Raw genomic sequence first — 21,443 nt, 5'->3', positions numbered from 1 at the left:
AGGTTAATTGGAAGGGTCTCAGCTTGCCAGAGCAGCAGCTCCAAGGCTGTTTTTGCTGGAGCTGGATCAGACCCTCTGCTGAGCTGGCTTCCAGCTGCAGCTGCAGCTCCAAAGGCCAGCAAGGGCTCTCACACACCTCTGTTTACACCCCAAGGCCACTTCCAAACTTGTTTTAAATGCAGAAGTCCTCAGAGTTCCCTTCCAACTCAGAATATTCTGTGGTTTTGTGACTCAGAAGTGGCAAAATCCCAGCTGGACTTCAAAAGCCTATAAGTCATTCAAGGTCAGATTGGACAGGGCTTGAAGCTACCCAGGCTAATGGAAGGTGTCCTTGTCCATGTCCCTTCCAACCCAGAAACATTCGGTGGCTCTCACCTGAGCCCCACCAACCTCCCCTCGGTGTTTGTGATGCGGAGGACAAGGAATGTTCCAGGGCTGATCAATCATCCAGCAGGAGGGAAGAGGCACAGGGAGGCAGCAGGACTCTGCCCTGAGGCTTGCTTCCAAAAGCAGCCACATTAACCCATTCCTGTCTCTCCATGACCAAAATCCTGCCGGCACCAGCAGCTCCAAAGGCTTTGTAACTCACACTCTTCTACACCAGTTGCAGAAGGATTGCTGGGAAACAAAACTATTGCACGATTTCCATCTGACCTCCTTTGGTTCCTTTCCCAGGACCGTCCTGCAACAGCTTCAACTTCACCTTCCCCGAAACTCCAACAACAAACCACACCAACAACACTGAGAGCTGAGCTCTGTCTCTCCAACACCAAGCTGTGACCAAACCCTGCCATTTCCACTCCTGCTCCACTCCCAGTTTCTGGCTGGGGAACACCCGTGAGACGCAGCAGCAGTGAGGCGCATCCGAGCGTCCCGAGAGAGACAAACGCAGCTCCCAGCCCTCCACAGCCACGTGCAGGCCTTACCTTCTTCAGCCTGCCCGTCTTGGTGCCCACGAAGACCACGCTGTAGCCGTTGTAGACGTAGGAAGCCACGGAGGTCATGCGGTCGCGGCTGGAGGTGAAGAGCGTCACCCCCTCCACGGGCACCGAGCCCCCCAGGGGCTGGTTGATGTCCAGCCCACAGAAGTTGTCATCGATGGGGACTGGCTGGAAAGACAAGGTTTGGGGCAGCTGTGAGTGATGCAGAGCTCAGGGCGGCCCCGCACACTTGGGGTGGTGTGGAGGGAGCTGGCGGTGCTGGCAGCAGGGTGGGGGCCACCAATGTGCCACCCCCTGCCAGCTCCAGCCACCTTCCCCAGGGCTCCTGCAGCTTCCAGAGCCCAGGCTGGGAGTGACAAGGACTCCCAGGAAGCTGCACACCTTTATTCTGCCTTAACACCATCCCTTCCCTCATTGTCATCTCACTGTAAGGTGACAGCGTGGATTAAAGGGGAAGAGTGCTCTGAATTTAGGGAAACTGAGGCACAGACTGATCCTACTCTGCAAACTTATGTTCCATGGGGGCAGGGATGGAACCCGGCTCTCGAGGGCTCCCACAGCCACCACCCAGCTCACCCTTACCGCTTTGGTGCACTGGACATCCTTGCCCAGCAGCCAGTTGAGCTCCAGGTTGCCCTCGCCCTGGTAGCAGGACTGCAGGCGCTCCTTGATGTGGGCGTTGACGGTGCGGATGGGGAAGGCGCAGAGCGCCGAGTCGTCGGGCGGGTGGTGGTACTGCTTCTGCCCCTTGGAGAAGATGGCAAAGAGCACGTCCTCCTGCGCCGTGATGTTGAGGGCCCTGGCCAGCACCTGGCCCGGCTTGGACAGGTAGGCAGCCTGCAGCAGCCGGTACTCCGTGTCGCCCTTGACGCAGCCGAAGGGCAGGGACACGTACGAGTGGAACTTGGGGTCGTCCTTGCACAGGCGGACGATGCGCGAGGTGTAGAAGAGGTCGCTGGCGGAGTTGATGGAGACGCCCTCGGGGGTCTCGGGCTGCACCGTCAGAAAATAGACGAAGTTACCGCTGGCGAAGCCGTAGATGTAAAAAATGTCAAAGTGCGACACCAGGGCCAGCGTGTCCGAGGGGATTTTGATGAGGGACGAGACAAAGTCACTGTGGAGCTCGTAATCCAACATCGCCGACGACTCCGGGTCCCGGGGCAGCTTGCGGCTGGACAGGGTGGGGAAGTAATCCTGCTTGCCATCCACCGCCGTGCCGATGAAGAGCTTCCCATCCTCGCCCTCGGAGCGCACGATCACCCCGTACATGGTGCCCGTTTTGTTGACGCTGGAGAGGTAATGCTCCTTCTTGTGCGAGGGCTCCACCAGGATGAAGAGGTCGTCGAGGCGCAGCAGCTTGCAGACGCCCTGGTAGAGGCTGCCGCAGGCCAGCAGCCGGTTCTCGGAGTAGTCGATGATGAGCAGCTTGTTGACGTTGTTGGTGAGCGTGAGGACCTCGCTGCAGGGCTGCACGATGAGGGGAGGGTAGCAGGACTTGTTGTCCTCCTCGGGGCCGGTTTTGTGAGCCACCAGAATGGTCAGGTTCCCCGAAAGCTTGTACACCCTGTTGATGGCCCCCACGTAGACGGCGCCGGTGCCCCGGTGCACCGTCAGGTGGTTGAACGTCCAGTCCCGGTTCTCCGAGTGGAAAGTGTTGAACAAGGCATTGCTGGACACGTTCCGGGAGAGCGATGCCAGGAAGAGGCAGAGCAGAGCCACTGAGCAGCCGTCAGAGTCCAGTACCCGAGGCCAGCTCCTCCTCTGATCCATCCTGGGAAAGGCAAGCTCCGTGTCCCCCGCGCGTGTCCTGAGCCCCGGCAATGTCCCTCACATGGTTCTGTGGAGAGAAGAACCACCCAGAGCGAAGGATTAGATCCCGTGTGCCCTGCAGATAAAATTCAAAGGAGGCTTTCTAATTACACAGTCCTTGAGATAAAGGGAGGATGTCTCTAAGCACAACGAGAATTAAGCGAGTCCACAACTTAGTGGAGAACAGTTCAGGCTTGGTGCTTTGCCACTTGATTCAGCCCCTGCATCTTAATTTGTGGTGGGGTTTGGCTGTTTAGAACATGCTCAGACAGGGAGGGAAGAATCAGCTCCAGCCCAAGACAAAGCCCGTGGCTCACAGCCCCAGCCACCCATCTGCAATCTTGGCTGAAAGGATGTCTCCTGCAGGGTGTGTTGCTGGAAGCAGCAGAGGAAATAAGAGCTGTTCTTTACCTTTAAACCCTCTCTGATTTAATTTGGGAACCTGAGGAAGACACTTCATGCAGGCAAGTTCATTGAGCACACACACTGAAGGTGCTGACATCTCCCCTCAGACCCTCCCCAGAGCCAGAAGTGCCTCTCAAGCAGGTGCTTTTTAGGCAGGAGCTCCTTCACAAGGTACTTTCCTGCCAAAAAGCAGCTGCCACCAAGGTGGGAGCACATGGTGAGATCAGCCACCACACCCTGCCAGCAGGGGAGAGACCACCAGTGTAGAGCAGCTTGCTTGACCTGACCACGGAGGTGTCTGAGTGCAAGAAAACCACCACAAAGTTCTCCTTTATCCCAAATTCTGCATTCCTTATGTGCTCCAGGAAAGGCAAAGGAACCACTTCAGAGCATCCTCCCTCCCCTTGGGGTCACCCCAGCCCTGGGAGGAGGCTGAGGATGAGGCCCCACTCTGCACCCATCGTGTCCCACACACCCCTCGGGAACCCTGCCCTCTGCAGCTGCTGCTGCTGCTTTGGTTTATTTAAATTTACAACAATTGCAGCGCTGCAGAGGCGCTCTGAGCCGCGGGTGTCACCGAGCAGCCGCTCTTTAGACGGCTGCTCCTGAGAGGTGACAAAGGAGCCCTGTCCCTGCGCTGCCACTGTCAGCAGACACGGCAGGAGAGGCAGCCCGAATGGCTTTCTCATTCTGCTCGGGGAGACATTTCCCCAGCTGCTTCCCTCTCACCTCCAGGCTCGGCATTCCCACCTTGGCCGCGGCAGTTTGTCCGTCCCGGGGAGGACACGGGCCCTGCCACCCTCGGGGTGTGCTGGGCACAGGGCTGCTGCTCCTGCTGCCCTCCCCACAGCCACGGCAGCGCCAGGCTCTCCCCACCACATTTCGGAGTGAGCACCCCACGCCATTCCCTGAGCCAGGATCTTTCCAAAGAGCTCCCCGGGATCTGGGAGTGTCCTTTCCGTGCTGGTGACAATGCGGGCACTGACGCCAGGTCACGGGGCACAGGGGGCTCAGAGCAGCTTTGCCTGCACCCCCTCAGTGCCCCCAGTCCTGGGAATGCTCCTCTGGTTCAAGGGGAGCCCCAAAAGACACCGAGGCCCTGCTGGAGAGCCCTGCACACACAATTTTCCTGCTCAGCATCTTCCAGTTCTTAAAAAGTTGTTCCACTGCAAAGTGAGACAAGGACACTGGAAATGAATGTATTTTAAATAACTGAACTTTACACACATGTGGGTGTGTGGGTCCACGGCAGCTTTAGGTGTTTCTCAGCAGTTTCCAGCCCAAGCCCAGCACGAGGAGCAGCAGAGCTGCCAGCTGTGACCTGCCTCGCTGCTCTGCCTCTCGGGGAAGGCTTTGCAGGGCACTCACGAGCAGCCACTGCCAACGGCCACAGAGACCATCCAGGAGGGAGAGCCTGCCTCTCAAACACGATCTGAACGTGACAGACCGGCCGTGAGCTGCCATCCTCCCCAGCCCTCCCTGATCTGTGTCCCCAGGGCCAGGGGACAAGGTGACGGTGTGGGGCTGGGCAGAGCTCAGCGGTGCGGACACCAAATCCCTGTGATGGATTTTGGGGAGGAATTCTTGGCTCAAAGAGCAGGGAGAGGTTAGCAGATGTTGCCAGCTGTGGCTGCCACATCCCTGATGTGTCCAAGGCCAGGCTGGACAAGGTTTGGAGCAACATGGGATGGTGGAAGCTGTCCCTGCCCACGGCAGGGGGTGGCACTGGATGAGCTTTAATGCCCCTTCCAACCCAAACCATCCCTGTGGAGGAGGACAAACACCTGGGGAGTTAAACACCAGCAGAATGGGTGATTTTAACTCTGATCCTTAATACCATTTGATCATTAATTTTCCCTCTCTTTCTTTTTCTTTTTTTTTTCCTGAAGAGAGTTTTAAAATACAGCCTCAGAAGCAATCTGCAGCTATTAGTAACGCAAGGTGAAAGCGAGAGTAAATTCAGGGACACAATATAAACCCAAGCAGCTGAAAGGCCTCAATTAGGCTGAAAGGAGTTATCTGGTATTTAAATAATTATTAGATTGAAGGAATAATCACAGGTCTGAGCCGATTTTTTCCCCCACTGTCATCCTAATGGAGACTATAATATTATTATTCAAATGCCCATGATTCTCATTGAGGGGGGAAGAAAAAAGGGCTCATTTAATCTCCATGCGACAGGGCTTCAGGAGGCACCATTAGTCATTTCTCTCATTTCAGCTGTCACTCACTCACGGGCACCACAGTTTGTCATTAGTGGCATTTTGTGCAGACCCCAAAAAAAAAAAAAAAAAGGAAAATTAAAGCCAAAACAACAAGAGAATCTCCTGTGGCAAAGGACGGCTCAAAGGCACAATTCTGATGTCACCAGAGTGGCAGCTGTGTTTGCCTGGTGGTGACGGGGGCTTTTCTTTGGGGGTGGGGTTGCTCTGGTGAGCAGTGATTTACACTCAGCTCCTGTTTCCTGGGGTATTTCACCCCTCTGGGTGTGCCCCAGCACCTCCAGGACACAGCAAACATCGCCAGTGCCTCAGTGACCCCAGAACCTGCACTGACCCCCCATCCTCACCCCCATCCTCCCAGCCCCCCAAGCTTTTCCCTGCCTGTCCTTTTTCTGTCCCCGTGCCTCCCCCCGCCCAGAGGCCACCAGGGTCCCCAGGCAGCCGCAGGGGGAGCAGATTGGGCCATAAATCCCACGCTGGCTTTGTGGGGGCTGTGTCCCTGAACAGACCCTCCTGACAGAGCCGGCCGGGAGGGGCAGGGGGGCTGGGATTGCTCTGGAAGTGGGGGGTGGTTCTGCCCTTTTGGCTGTTTGCAGCCCCGTGAGATTCATGGCTGGGAGAGGGGACAGAGGCACTGCCCTCCCTGGGGGTCACCAGGCTGTCACAGCCCCCCAGCACTGCCCGCCCTGGGGGTCACCAGGCTGTCACAGCCCCCCAGCACTGCCCGCCCTGGGGGTCACCAGGCTGTCACAGCCCCCCAGCACTGCCCGCCCTGGGGGTCACCAGGCTGTCACAGCCCCCCAGCACTGCCCTCCCTGGGGGTCACCAGGCTGTCACACACCCCCTGCACTGCCCAAAGGGTCACCAGGCTGTCACAGCCCCCCAGCACTGCCCAAAGGGTCACCAGGCTGTGACACCCCCAGCACTGCCCAAAGGGTCACCAGGCTGTGACACCCCCAGCACTGCCCTCCCTGGGGGTCACCAGGCTGTCACCTCCCTGCACTGCCCCAAGGGCCACCAGGAGGGCAGGCTGCACGTGACAAACCCTCTGGCACAGCCTCAGCCTGAGCCTTTCCCGTCCCGCTGGCTCCATTCTGGATCCGGGAATGAGGGAAAAGCCCCGAGTTTGGCCATTTCCCTGCAGCGAACGGGAACACAGGTGCTGGAGCCTCGTCCCTCCTGCAGCACACTGGGAATTGTCCTGTGAAACCTTTCCAAGCACTGGAGTGATTGATGCTGCAGTGATTGATCCCCTCGCAGGAGTGACACTCAGCACACATTTGTCAGCTGTGGAGGAAGACCTTACAATTATTAATAGGGTTTGGGTTTAATTAGGCAAAAAAGTCCGAGCCAAAGTGTCTGGTGGAAGCTTCTCCAAGGCCTGGGATGTTTCCAGCGTGGATCAGAGGTCTGGATGCTCAGTGCTGCCTCTTTGGCCAGGCCACCACAGCCAGAGGAGCCCCACACCACCCCAGAGCCCGACCCCAAGGGGAGTTACTGCCAGCTTGGTGTGAATAATTGGAATTCTGTAACACAGAGCCATGAGGATGGTTTCCACCACCTCTTCTTGGCCTTTTTTATTTACTATTTTGACTCCAACAACAGCAAGAACAAGTCGTAAATCACCAGTGAGGAGCCTGGAGTCGGCTCCGAGGTTTCTCCAGAGGTCTCCCCACAGGGATGACAAATAACAAACTTTTCCTAAAACACAACCTGAACCCTCTGGGTTTTGGACCCAAATCCACCCTCCTGGCTCGCCCTGTCCCTGCTCTGTGCTGGCAGCCAGGGCAGGACCCTGCCAGGAGCTGTGTCCCCCCTTCCCAGGGCTGCTCCTTCCCAGGGATGGCATTCCACAGCCTTCTGAGAAAGAGTTAAGAGGGCAAAGCACAGCATTGTGATTATTGCTTCCTCCAGGCCTGGGACAAGGAAGAGGAGGGGAAGAACAGAGCCCAGCCACGAAAAGGCATTTCCCTGATAACAAACATCACAGGAATTATGCACAAAATTTGTCCAGAGCCCAGATATTTGTTTATACAGCACACACTGTGCAAAGCTCTCCCCTCCACCTCCCTCCTGTGCACACACATCCCAACGGGTCCAGAGAAACAGAAAAGCCTGCCCTGAGCCCCAGGTTTGGAGCTGCAGCTGGGAGGACAAGGACACAGCACGTCCAGTGCCACCCCTGGCGCTGTCCCAGATTTGCTGGACAAGCCTGGACAAGTTGTGCTCCTCAGTCCCCATCCCCAGGGGGATCCAAAGCAGCACCACAGCCGTGGCTGTCACCCAGCTGTGCCTCACAGCTGGAGTCATTTAACCCAGCAACCCCACAGGGCTTGCAGGAAAACGCATCCCCCAGCCCCGGGCAGCTCGGTGGCAGCAATCAGACACCTTCTCCTGTCCCCACACTTGACACCTGCTCTCTGAGAAACCGCGGCTGGCAGGCTCTGAGCTGGCTGTGCTGCCGTGAAACAGCCCATCAATCAGCTGCCTTGGAGAGGGGAGCTGGGCAAGGAGGGCTTCGCTCCCCAGGCAGTCCCCGGGGACAGGCTCGGGGCTGGTGACAGCCTGACAGTGCTCAGCACGGAGCAGAACACAGCCTGCCTTCCCTGGCTGCCTTGAAGTCTGACACCGAGGGGAGATTTAACACTTCTGAGGTTTCACGGCTGGTTTAGTCCAGTTTTGGGGAGGCTGGGGCTCAGCCAGACCTGTGTAAACAGGTCAGTGGCGCTGGATGATGTTGAAAGAGTAGAGCTGGACGGAGAGCTGTGAGTGTGTAGCAGCCTCCTGCTGCAAGGCCCAGCTGTTAGAGCCATCACTGCAGTGGTGCTTCTCTAAAGAGTCCTCAAGGACCCCCAGAAACAGAATCCACGGCTCCCCCAGGCAATCTAGGTCAGTTTTACGTGCCTCAGAAAGTGCTTTTTCTGGTTTCCTACCTGAGTCCTGATGGACTGAGCTTTATCCACCTCTCCACCGGCGCACCTGAGCGTCGCTTGATTATTCATGGGCTTTATTCCCAACAAAATGGAATTTAATGGCTGCTGACCTTAGGTGCAAGCAGATTAAACGACGAAATGATTTGCCCAAGGCTAAGCAAAAGGTCCCAGTGGCAAGGCAGGGAGTTTTATCTCCCCAGCCCCAGCCCAGCCCCGTGTCCCCAGGTGACATGCAGCTGCAGTTTATTACAAGAGAATATTACAGAGCAGCACGAGGGAGGATCACAGAGCGGCCACCGAGCTGCAGGAGAAAAATAAGCAGCAGCTTCTCCTGGCCTCACTCCAAGCACACCACAGGCAAGTGAAGAACCCCAGCTTCAAATTAAACGGGTCCCCAGCCACTCCATTAAAGAGAGATCGTGCAGCAGAGCTCCTTGGGCCGCGGCAGGCGCGTGCAGCGAGCGCGGTGCGTTATCCCCGCTGCAGTCACACAGCAGCAGCCACGGCGCTGCTTCCCGAGCAAAGCAGGACGTGGTGCCTGCGTGACAGCTCGCTTCTGAGAGCCTGCAGCCCCCTGCAGCGCGGGGGTGTCAGCCGTGCTGGGGATCTGGGGGCACGGCACTGCCTGTGGGCATGGCACTGCCTGTGGGCATGGCACTGTCTGTGGGCATGGCACTGTGGGCATGGCACTGGAACAGGCACTGCCTGTGGGCATGGCACTGCCTGTGAGCATGGCACTGGCACTGTGAGCATGGCACTGTCTGTGGGCCTGGCACTGGAACTGTCTGTGAGCATGGTACTGGCACTGGCACTGTGAGCATGGCACTGCCTGTGGGCCTGGCACTGGAACAGGCATTGTCTGTGAGCACGGCACAGGCACTGGCACTGTCTGTGAGCACCTCTGGGCATGGTTGGTGGAGCTCCCTGCCCTCCAGAACAGGTTTATCTCTCGGGATCAGCACCCAGCCGGGTTTATCTCCCGGGATCAGCACCCAGCCGGGTTTATCACCCAGGATCACCACCCAGCCGGGTTTATCACCCAGGATCAGCACCAAGCTGGGTTTATCTCCCGGGATCAGCACCCAGCCGGGTTTATCACCCAGGATCAGCACCAAGCTGGGTTTATCTCCCGGGATCAGCACCCAGCCGGGTTTATCTCCCGGGATCACAACCAAGCTGGGTTTATCTCCCGGGATCAGCACCAAGCTGGGTTTATCTCCCGGGATCAGCACCAAACTGGGTTTATCTCCCGGGATCACAACCAAGCTGGGTTTATCTCCTGGGATCAGCACCCAGATGGGTTTATCTCCCGGGATCAGCTCCCAACCCAACCTGCACGCCCCCAGGCCACCCTGCTGTCCATCAGTGGTGCCACAGCCCCAGCAGGGTGGGCAGTGCAGGAGCAGCACAGGGAGAGGTTCATTCCTGCCCGTGCCCAGCACCAGCTGCCTGCTGCCCTCCTCCTTCCAGCTGCCAGTCCCAACAGCAGCATTCCCACCACAAACCGGGCAGGAATCCTCACCCAGCTGCCTCTGTGGGGTCACGGGGTTTGGGAAGGCAGAACACAACTGCAAGGGCCCTCAAATGAACAGGAAAAGCAAAGCAGACACATGGTGCAGCACTGAAGAACCCTTCAGGGCCCATTGACCCCCCCTGCCAGGCCTGTCCTGCTGCAAGGCTGGGCTGGGAGCTGCCACCACCACCAGCTTCAGCAGCCACACCAAGGAAATGCCTTTACCCCCCAAGCCTCTTTGCCAGGGCTGGCTGCCCTTCCAAGGGTGCTTGATTCTGTTTTTGATGGTTTCAAGCTGCCTGAGCGCTGGGAAGGGTCAGACAGCTCCATCCCTGCCCAGTCTGCTCCACCCAGCATGAGCAGTGACCACCACAGAGCTCAGGACCACAGGGATGGAGCCTGGCCGTGGGCAGGGTCCCACCACAGCCTGCAGACCGGGGTCTGGGGGCTCCCAGGTGCCCCCAGGCTCATGGCCTGAGCTCCAGGCAAGGACCCCAAAGGCTGGAGCCACCTCCCCTCCTGCCACCAGCAGCTGAACATCATCTCCTCTCCCAGAGTGCTGGGACATCAATGTCTGCTTGAGAAAGTGGCTCCTTCACACTCGTGTGCTCCCTGCTCCTCTGCCCTGCTTTTCAATTTCAGAGCTCTGGCAGATCTCTGATTAATTCAAGCCTGTTTAATAACCCTTCTGTTTAGATGAAACGAGCTGTCTTGTTTTCTTTATTTTTAACACTAACTCTCGTTTCTTTGCTAAGGATCTCTGTCATTTAAAAACTTCTCTCTCTCCAACCAAGCTGACACTAAGATGGAGAAAGCAGCTGCTGACGTCCACATCTGACACCAGCCAGAAGGTCTGAGGCTAAAGAGGGGCTGGACACTTTGATGGATGAGATATCCCACAAGCCTGAGCAAAACCAGGATCTCCACAAATCCCTGTGTGGCTCAGAGCAGGGCACAAACAGCGGCACTGTGGGGACAGCGGGGTGACAGAGGAGCTGCAGCACCCACCCAGGAAGGGTCACCGTGTTTCTGCCTCTGGGGGAGGAAAATATCCCAAAAAAACCCCCTGGAAGCTGCTGCTGCTGGGGCTGTGTCCCACACTGTGCCCCTGGCGTGGCAATCGATTGGCCATGGGCTGCCCCAGCTGCTGCCAGCCTTGCACGGCATGCACAGCCCGTCCCTGCTCTGTGGGTCACCTTCCCTTGTCACCTGCTCTGCTGTGACATCCTCCCAGGCTCCTGGGGCACCGTGCCCACTGCCCAGCCCTGTCCATCCCTCCCGGAGCCCCCCAGGAGCCCCTGGGCTGCCTCCTGCCTCCCTGGATCTGAAAGCTGCACTTGTCTGGAGAGCAACTGAGTCACTTCCTCCCCGCTCCAGCCCGTGGGACAGGCTCCAGCCGTGCCCGGAAAACAATCAATCCTTCAAGGACGTGTGAGGCCATATTTCACAGGGATGCAGCCAGCCTGCCTGCCCCAGGAGCTCTCGGCACCCTTGGGTTCAGCTCTGCCCCAGGGGGGTGTCCCAGCCTGGCCCCAGCCCCATCCCAGCTGTCCCCAAAGCCCCGGGGCACTGCTTTGAATGGGGCAGCACGGGGGTCACAGGCACCCTGTCACCCCTGGGTGGGCACGTCACCAAGGTGGGTCAGGAATGACCAGAAAAAATCCCACAGGGAGAGAAGCTTCGGCTGAATCTGTGGCAGGGCTCCTTTGGCAAACCCAGGGACACATCACAAAAGGAGTTTCCTCCAAAAACACAGCAAAACAACTTGCGAGGGCCAGTGCACCACTCTCAGCTGGTTCAGTTTTACAAATCCCCTCCCCTTTACAACCACAAACTGCTCCTCCAGAACCCCAAAACATTCCTACAGAGCTCGAGGACTGGGGGGGCAAAGCCAAAACTCAACAACTGGAGCTGTCTCTGGCCCAAAACCTGTGGAACTTCCACCAAAACCACCCAGCCGAGGTGCTTGGCTGAAAAGAACCTCCCAGATCTGAGGAAAAGTCGTGATTTTGGAAAACCCAGGAGCACTTGAGTGCTGCTCCCTTTGTCTTTTTCGAAGCCAGAAGCAAAGACCAACTGAGCTGCATTAAGGATCACAAGACTCTTAACCAAATGATCCCACAGAGATGAGAACAAACGCAATGACAAGGAAATTAATGTGATATCCCCCTCGGAAACACGATGGCTAAAGCAGATAATCTGCCCAAGTGTCATGTTTATAATGGGAATTTGCAGAGAACGAAGCAGGAATTCGCAGGGATGAACAAATGAGCCAATATTCTGCTTCTTCTCATGTTAAAAATTTTGCAGTTTGAGATAAAAATAATGGTGTTTTTTATAAATCTTGGGAGGAGAAGGAAATTAGGCCAAAATTGTTTGGTTTCCAGCAGATCTTTGCAGCTCAGAGGGTTTGAGAGCAGGTTCTGTGGGGCAGGTGAGCTGCCCAAAGCCCCCTGCCAGCAGGACTCCCCCAGGGAGACCATTCCTTTATAAAAACTCAATTCAATCTCATTTCAATGACATGGATTGACACAGAGCTCAGTGGTGCAAGCCCGTGAGGCAGTGAATGGTTCAAATCCAGCACATTCAGAATCCACACTCAGAAGTGAAAAACCCCCTCAGCAAAGTCCCTCAATTCCACCCAGCCTGTCCCTCCTCAGGTCAAACCTCCCCGTGACTCAGCACCCTGGGCTGGGCTAATTTTCATTTATTTATTTCTTCAAAACCAAGTTATACAACTCCCTTGGAAGTCCTCACAAGAGCCCCTGCTGTTGTTCCTCCCCAGGAGTTTGTTCTGGCGCTGCTGAGCCGAGCCCAGCACGAGCCGCGGCCACCGCGACTCCGGGGAATTCATCTGGCGGAACACAGACTTGTCCCTGTCACACAGAACTTGTCCCTGTCACACAATTCCTGCCCTGAAAAGCGGAGTTACACAAGCCCTTGTAGCAGCACCTCATTATGGCCCCGGGGACAAGGCAGGGGCTGCTGCCTCTCTCTGCCCGCGAGCTTGGCCCGAGCTCCTTGGTTGCTATGAGATTTTTAAAGACAGTCTGGACCTGTCACCACTTTGAGCAGCCTTTGAACACAATTCCTGCTCCAGGAGGCTCCTCAGCTGCCAGTGCAGCCCAACGCTCCAGGAGAGGGCTGGTCCTCGCTGCTGCTGGGGTTAACTCCTGGAGAGCTGCAGGGAAACTTCGCTGGGACAGAAAGAAGCGGCAGTGCCCCTTCCTCTGCCACAGCACATTCCTGGGGATGGTTTTCCATCTGGCCCTCCCAGCTCCACTCTCACAAGGGATGATGCCTCTGGTGTCAAATTCACTCGGAAATCCAGAGGGGCAGACAGAGAAAGTCAGGGGTTTTGGAAGGTGGAAGGCAAACACAAGATTCCTCGTTCCAAGGTGGGCTTTGAGAAGCTCTTACTGCCAGTTTGCTTACTCTGGGTTTATTGTGGAATTTTGGGTTGGTTTGGGTTGGAAGGGACCTTAAATCTCATCCAGTTCCAACCCTCTGCCATGGGCAGGGACACCTTCCACTGTCCCAGGTTACTCCATCCAACCTGGCCTTGGACACTCCAGGGAAGGGATTTTTAAGGTCCTTTCCAACACAGACCATTCCACAGTTCTATGTTTTGACTTTAGAGCAGATTTCCAACCTGTGAAATGGCATATTTGAGGCATAAAAATAATCGAGGCAGTTAGGAAAGCTCCAGGCACGCTCCCTTTTCCTCCCCACCTCTTCACACTTCCATTAAAATCAAAAGGAAATTCGCAGGCTATTTTTTTTTTTGTTGTTGTTGTTCAAATAACATTCCAGGCTGTGACATAAGCCAGCTAAGACAGGAAATATGATCATGAGGGCAGAGCTCCATCCTCTGCTCCTGTCACTGCGACTTTTTGGGGACTTGGCAAATGAGTGAGCAGAGGAGACAGCCGGCGTGTTTTATGGAGTTGAACTGTAACATCCCTGTTCCGCAGCCAACTCCCCGTTCCTCTGCTCTGACACCAATAAATCTGCCCAGCCACGGGGAACAAAGCTCTTCACACGAGCTGGCCACACGTGAACCCCTCGTATTTGGCTACCTGGGCAACCTCACAGCCCCTGGGCTCTGCTGTGTGCAAATGTTCCCCGAAAAGTGGGAAAATGCCGATTTCAGAGCCATCACCTGGGGGGTTGAACCCTGCCACCAACACACAGTCACCACAGCTTTCCCAGCTGCCAATTCCCAGAGTCTCAGCCTCCCACCCTGAGGGGGAAATGGCCACTTTGGGCTCGAAGGAAAACCCTGCCAAGGCAAACCCCGAGCGCCCAGAAATCACCAAACCACACAAATCCAAACAACTCAAAGCCTCCTTTAAGTGCTGCCCAGGCATTACCCTCAAAAGCTCAGAGCACAGACTCACTTTTCGGAAGCTCATTCCCAGGTGAACAAACCAAAGCAGGGAGATTCAGGAACACCTGGAAAACACCTCCAGATTTCTGCCCTTCTCTCTCGGTGCCTTGCTGCAGGAGCAGCGCACACGAGGGATCGCCGCGGGCTCCGGCCGATGGCAGATCCTCCACGGAGGAAGAACTGCCCATAAATCTCCCTGCAGGAATCTGTTCCCAGGCTGGCCCAGCCTGGAAATGACAGGAGGAACTTCTTCCACGCTGAGTCAGGGAGCGACGGCGGCTGCAGGGCTGCGGTGGCCGCGCTTCCTCCCGGCGCGCGTCAGAGCCAGCGCTGCCCCGCGGCTTTCCTGCTCTCTGTGCCTTCCCCAGACAGGGAAATGGGGCTCCAGAGCCTGGCGCTGCGGGGGTTAAACTGCTGGTGTGCAAATGCTGCCACAGCCACACAGGGGCTGCAAGGAGAACCAGCGGTTTGCTCCAACCTGTGCTGTACGCAGCAGGAATGGCCTCGCCAAGGACGGCCGCTCTCCCATCCGCCCCTTCAGCAGGAAAATGGCAAAATGGGATTGGATTTGTCACACACGCACCCCAGCATTCCCACTGCTGGTCCCCGTGCAGGAGCTGAGCCCAGGGCAGGTGGGAGCCGCTGGTCCAGCCCTGCCAGCCCCGCCAGGTCACACAGAGGGGCAGAGGCTGCACCCACACTCAGCTCTCCCTGCCTGTGCCCCCTCTCCGAACCCTCTCCTGCTCACGGGGATTATTCCTGGTGTGGGTTCCCACAGAGGCTCCTGCCTGGCTCCCCCCAGGGTCTGGCAGGGCTGTGACACAGGGATGGACAGTGCTGGTGGCTGTCACACTCACAGGCAGAGCCCACGGTGACCCAACAGCACTGACCGTGCTCGGGGCAGCCAGGCCGGACCCTGCCTGTCCTGTCCAGCTCCAGCTGTGAGACACCAGGCTTGTGTTCCAGCCCCGAGCCCCCCAGAGCCCCCCCCTCCCAGCACAGCCCCGGGGCAGCGCAGGGGAGCCCTGGGGAGGCAGCAGCAGCAGCGGGAGCAGGAGAGGTGAGAGGTCAGGGCAATATTTACTCAGACGTCACCTTTCACTTTTATGAAGTGGGGAAACGGGGCTGGAGCAGGAAAAGGGCTGTGAGGGACGTTCCCTCCTAGGAAGCTGCTGTCACAGCAAACACAGCACGGAGCCGGCTCCAAGAGCCAAGGCTTGGCTGGGACAGGACCCTCCAACCCCACACGGGGCTGGGCAGGGCTCCCAGGCTCCCTCTGCGAATGGCTGGGCAGGCAGGAGCTGTGCAGAGCCTCTCCTGGGCTGCAGGAGGTGCCCAGGCATTCAGGAGCTCGGTGGGGTCATCCCTGGGCACTGAGGATTTTAGGAACTGGCAGGAACAGAGCACGCTGCAGAGCGAGCACAGCATCAGCTGCATGACAGAACTTCCACAGGGGAAGCTCTTGGAAGAACCTTCCCCTTCAGCACGTGGGGAGATGGAGCTGATTGTGCCCCCAGCACGGAGCTGGCCGGGCCAGAGCTGCTCCCAGGGCAGTGCCAGGCAAGGAGGGGCAGCAGTGGCTGCCACCGGGGCACAGCAGAGCCCTGGCAGGGCTCTCCCAAGGCTCGCTCTCCCCGTGCCTTCAGAGATCATCTGGACTTTTTAAAACGTGGCTCTGATGCCTTTTATCTCCAGCTCTGAATGCAGTTTTAGCCCAGGCAAAGCAGGATTAAGTTTTCATAGTAGGATACATTTATCTCGCTTTTCACTCCCCCCACGCCCCCTCCCAGGTCGATTCCAGCCAAACAGAAGCTGCGATTACAGGGATAAACATGAGATGGGCTCTCTCTGGTAAGGAGTGGAGGCTCCTCTTTCCCAGCCCCCCATCCCTGGCAGCATCCCGGGGCCGGGTGAGGATTTCCAGCCCAGCAGGGAGCGCGCAGCCATCGGCTCCATCGCTGACACGTGTTGCACTCCTGAGCCCGGGGATGCTGCTCTTCCTCAGGAAAGCGCTGCTGGAGCAGCCTCGCCCCAGCCGGGAGCGAGGACACACGGGCACGGCCAGCCTGGATCAGCCGGGAGAGTCTGAAAAGCACCAAAATCCTCCCGTGCCCCCAGGCTTCCAGCCCCGTCCCCACCGGCACCAGCAGCGCTGCAGCTCGGCGCAGCTTTGCTCCTTGCTGGGCTCGTGTGGGTTTTTAGTTGGATCCAGAGCATCCCCTCTAGTGGGATGAGGAGGAATTTCAAGCCCACATCCCACCCCGTGCTGTTTGTGGGGCCCGGCTGCCGCGGGGAGCAGCCTCAGCAGCTCCTCTGCCCCTTTTGCCATTTTCCCCTTGGAGGAGCAGCCAAAACCAGCTGAAATGAGGATGCCAGGTGGGGAGAACGGAGGAAAGAGAAACGCTACCCAGACACGAGGAGAAATCCCTGCACAGCCGCAAAAGGAGAGGATTTCCACCAGCAGAACCCCTCTGGCAATGAGGGCCCGCCTGTGTCACGGGCACCCGGTGCTGCGGGAGGTGCCAGGGCCACCTGTGCCACCGCAGCACGTGGGGACACAGCCCAGGCTGCCCGGCCCGAGTCCCTGCCGGCACCACCCGCGGTAAATTCATTTATTTTGGCCGCAGACAGCGGCTCCTCGCTTCTCCTTTGGTTCCCTGCTGCCTCCATCCCCGCTGTGCCCTCGCCCTGCCCGGCGTGGAGGAGGTCCCCAGGGATGCTCCGGGTGACAGCGACACTTCAGCTCCCCCAGATGCCGCCCCCATGCCCGTGGCTCAGCCCGGAGGGGTTGGCAGCACCTTGGTCCCCCCTGCCCTCCCCCGTGCTGTTGTGGCGGTGGCCTCCCAGCCAAGCTGGTTAAGAGATTAACACTCTAAAAACCACATTTACTCTAATTAGCCATGAAATCTTTGTAACTAAGTGAAAAAATGTTTCCCTTGAGGGATTTTTGTCCATTCATCACTGTTTGAATTGCCAGGGAGGGGGGTGGGGGAGAGAAAAGAGGGGGGGACGAGAGAAAAAAAAAAAAACCCTCAGATCTAATGAATTAATAGCAGAATGCCCTGAGGGAGCAGCGGCTCCTCCACAACACGGGCACCTCAAAGGGGGCTTTTCACAGCTCGCCGAGGGGACGCTGCTGAATTATTTCGAGTTAACAGACTGTAACAGCTCTGCTCCCGTTTGAGCCGGGCAGCTTGGCCAGCGCTCCGCTCCTCCCTTCCCTTCCCTTGCCCGGGGACGGACAGACGGACAGACGGACGCTGTGCCCGGCCAGCTGGGTGCCCCTGCCCTGCAGACACCGGGGGGGCACAAGGCTCTGCTGCCAGCACCACCAGTGCCCCCCAGTTCCTGTTGTACCGGGAAAAACATTTCAGAGTTAAGGTGGGAGGGGAGGCAGAGAGTCTTGCCACAACTTAGGCCCATAAATATTTCATATCGCTGGAAGAAGAACGATTATATTCCTGCCAGCACTTTTCTTGTGTATTTTAAATGTGTCACCGCCTTCTACTTTCTCCCCCGTTTGTGTTTCTTGTAACAGGCCCATGAAATAAAGATTAGCTGAATAATCAAGAGTGTTTAGAAATGTGAAGGGGCCTGTCTCAGGAGCACTGCATGCTCAGGTTCATCTTTTTGCAGGTTTTTTTCCTCCCCTCTTTTTAAGGATGCCGAGCGCGGTTTTCGCAGGGTGGAGGCGGGCGGGAGCGAGCCCGAGCGGCGAGCGCGCCCTGCCCCGTCAGAAATGACAGGCTCAGCGCCGACAGCAGCGGCGGGGCACTCTCCCCCATTACATATTTATCGTTCAGGCTGCAGAGGGGCCAATTAAAACAGCTTGATCAGCGCCGTGTTGGAGCAGCCGCGGATGTGCTGGGAGAGGCGGGGTGAGAGGGGCAGGTGCACACGCTGCTGTTGGGATGAGGGGCAGGCCCTTCCCCGAGAGCCACAGAGCAGCCTCGGTGAGAAAAGGTATCCATCCCTGCATCCCCAGGATCATCCCTTGGTGAGCAAAGGTGTCCCTGCACCCCCAGAAGAGCATCCTTTAGTGAACAAAGGTGTCCCTGCATCCCCAGGATCACCCATCAGTGAGCAAAGGTGTCCCTGTACCCCCAGAAGAGCATCCTTTAGTGAACAAAGGTGTCCCTGCACCCCCAGGATCACCCATCAGTGAGCAAAGGTATCCCTGCACCCCCAGGATCATCCCTCGGTGAGCAAAGGTGTCCCTGTACCCTCAGAAGAGCATCCTTTAGTGAACAAAGGTGTCCCTGCATCCCCAGGATCATCCCTTGGTGAGCAAAGATACCCTGCTCCCCCAGGAGAGCATCCTATAGTGAACAAGGGTCACCAGGATCATCCCTCAGTGAACAAAGATACCCATGCTCCCTCAGGATCATCCCTTGGTGAACAAAGATACCCCTGCTCCCCAGGAGATCATCCATCTAGGAGCAAAGATGCCCCTGTACCCCCAGGATCACCCTCAGTGAACAAAGGTGCCCCTCACCCCCAGGATCACCCCTCAGGGAACAGAGGTGCCCCTCACCCCCAGGATCACCCCTCAGGGAGCAGAGGTGCCCCTGTACCCCCAGGATCACCCTCAGGGAGCAGAGGTGCCCCTGTACCCCCAGGATCACCCCTCAGGGAGCAGAGGTGCCCCTCACCCCCAGGATCACCCTCAGGGAGCAGAGGTGCCCCTCACCCCCAGGATCACCCTCAGGGAGCAGAGGTGCCCCTCACCCCCAGGATCACCCCTCAGGGAGCAAAGGTGCCCCTGTACCCCCAGGATCACCCCTCAGGGAGCAGAGGTGCCCCTCACCCCCAGCAGAGCGTCACGCTGGCACCCAGAGCCAGCCCAGCTTCCCACCTTCAGCTCCTCACCACTCACGCAATTTCTAAATATCGGCTTTGCTTTCTCTCCCAGTTCAGCTCCTCATCTCAGCTGCCCACGGCATGAGACAGTCTGCACCTACATCTGCCCTAGCTTTTGGGCAACCTTTCCCAGGCATGCTCCAGACTCCCACATTTGGCTGCAACAGGAGTTCCCTGAGTAAGTTCTGGAAAGCCTCGTGGCGCTGCCTAAATGGGAGATGTCGGGAAGAGCCTGCAAATCACACATTTCCTGAGACTCCGCGGGGTCTGCCCGGCACACCGCTCCAAATGTCATCTCCATTTAGCTGCTTCGCGGGCCAATTTGTCACATCCTAATGCAATTTGCAGGGGAGAGTTAAAGAGCACAGGGCAGGGGCAGGCAGCCCTTCCTTCCCCGGGTCCCGCGGCCGGGCTGTGCCTGCAGCTTCCAGCTGGAGCTCCCCGCTGCCGGCAGGCTCAGGGTTAACCAGGGAACAGGCAGAGCATGGCCAGGGCTGCTCCATCCTGCTGGTGGGCTATGTGCAGGTTTTACACAGCATCAATACCTGCTCCACCGCACCAGCTGCTGAGCTGGGGCAACTCCACGATGAATTCCATCAAACAACACCATAGAGACAACGAGGAGTGAATTGGGTTACTTTATCTTCTTGCAACAAGCGCTGGGGATGTGGCAGAGTTGGGAGGGATGGCTGCCTGGCCTGATAAGGCATTTCACGAGTGACACCGCTGGGTCACGTCCCTCGCTGCTCGCACCGAGATTCTCGAGTCAAAGCTGCTTTATCTGGTCACCCGCACCACCCCGGAATACCACATTTGAGCCCTGAGGGTCCTCAAAGTGACAACAAATGGCAGAAGGACAGCAATAAAGACCGAAAAAAAAAAAAGCCCCATTGAGTTCTAAAGGATCTAACACCTCTGTGTTAAAGGTAAAAAGCCAAACATCTGTTCCGAGCATGGCACAGATTCTTGCGAGGCATCTGTCCCTCAGCTGTAAGTAGGTCATCTCATCTCACTTTAGTCACCGTTATCAATGAAGCCATCCAGAGCAGGAGGGACAGGACCAGGTCCCCAGCTCAGCCCAGGTCTATCAAGCACCTCGAAGCCACCAGTGAAGCATCAAGTGCCCAGCAAAGAGCAGGAGCAGCCTTTGAGCAGTGGTTTCCCACCATGGCACTCGGAGAACTTCACGTTCCCTCACCTCCGAGCCTCAGCTGCTGCTCACAGACGCCCAGGGCTTTTTTTCCCCCCTCTGCCACTTACTATTCACCTCGCTTAAAATTAACCTATTGACTTTCTGATACCCCTTAGAACACAGATTAATTGAACATCACTCACTTCACCTCCAGGAACGTGCGACTATTGGCCATAGCGTGAACGGAGACAAAGCCGGGAACGCCTGACCGTGCCAGGTTAAACGGAGGTCACAGCCAGCGAGGACAGCTCAGCCAGAGCAGCCCCGGCTGTCACCGACAGCCACCCGACAGCTCCGGGGCTGCGGAAACCGCGACCCTCACCCGGGAGCTGGGATTTCCCCCGAGGGAGCACAAGTGCGTTCGGTATCTCTCCCCTCATCACCGTCCAAAAGGGGTCTCGCGCGGATTTGGGAAAGTTTCAGTGGGGATTTTATGTCCTTTCCCCTAAGATTCAGGGCTGTTTTCCGAAAAGTGCCTCCTTGCTAGCAGGAACTTTTTATGGAGATGAGTTTATCCCGCTGCATTGGCTCCAGACCGTGACGGAGCGGCCGCAGAATTAACGAGGAAGCGGCGATGTCTAACGGGGGCGCGGAGCAGCCCGGGGAGGGAGCGGGCGCTGGATTCCCCGGAGCCGGGCAATCCGAGCGGCTCCTCCATCCCTTCCCCAGGCACCCCGGCATCTCCGCGGGCACGGCCGGGAACACCGGGCACCGGGCCGGGCACCACCCGGCGCTCTGCACCCCCCGGTGCCACCACAACCCCCGGTGCCACCCGCAGTCCCCGGTGCCACCACAGCCCCCGGTGCCACCCGGCTCGGGCAGCTGCGGGCGGCACGGCGACAAGGCTGCCGAGCCTCCTCCCCGCATCCTCCGGCGGGAGATGCCCGGCGGAGCCCCCACCCCGGGGACCCCCCGCACCCCTTCGGGCAGCATCCCCTCGCCATCCGCCGCCACTCACCAGCCCTCGCCGCTCCGCTGCCGCCCTCCTCCCGGCTCAGGGCGGGGGGACGCAGGCGGCCCCCGGCACCATGGAAATCCGGGGCCGGGCGGCCGCCGCTGCCCGCAGCCCCTCCGCCTCCCCCGGCGCGGCGCGGCTCGGCTCGGCTCAGCCCCTCCGGCCTCTCATCGCCTCCGCAGCCGCTGCCCGAGTGCGGCGAGCGCGGCTCGGCTGCGCTGCG

At 57.9% G+C, this 21,443-nt stretch overlaps 1 protein-coding gene across 3 annotated transcripts in view; it reads right to left on the bottom strand.

Moving 5' to 3' along the window:
• Window positions 1-21,434, bottom strand: part of PLXNA2 (plexin A2) — a 138,929-nt gene extending 117,495 nt beyond the window's left edge. Inside the window, exons 1-3 of one of the 3 annotated variants that reach the window (XM_041466980.1) lie at window positions 21,224-21,434; window positions 1,524-2,826; window positions 927-1,109 (exon numbers count right to left, since the gene is read on the bottom strand). In XM_041466980.1, coding sequence (XP_041322914.1) covers window positions 927-1,109; window positions 1,524-2,711 — 1,371 coding nt within the window. In that variant the 5' untranslated portion in view covers window positions 2,712-2,826; window positions 21,224-21,434. Of the gene's footprint in view, window positions 1-926; window positions 1,110-1,523; window positions 2,827-14,223; window positions 14,403-21,223 lie in introns of those variants that run through there. The other 2 variants (XM_041466974.1, XM_041466988.1) reach the window with 2 other exon arrangements.
• Window positions 21,435-21,443: the final 9 nt, after the last annotated feature.

The sequence above is a fragment of the Pyrgilauda ruficollis genome, unplaced genomic scaffold, assembly GCF_017590135.1.
Source record: "Pyrgilauda ruficollis isolate IOZ18807 unplaced genomic scaffold, ASM1759013v1 scaffold100, whole genome shotgun sequence".
In the NCBI taxonomy this organism is placed as follows: domain Eukaryota; kingdom Metazoa; phylum Chordata; class Aves; order Passeriformes; family Passeridae; genus Pyrgilauda; species Pyrgilauda ruficollis.
Note: the sequence above shows the minus strand (reverse complement) of the source record. Positions and strands in the feature narration are given on the sequence as shown.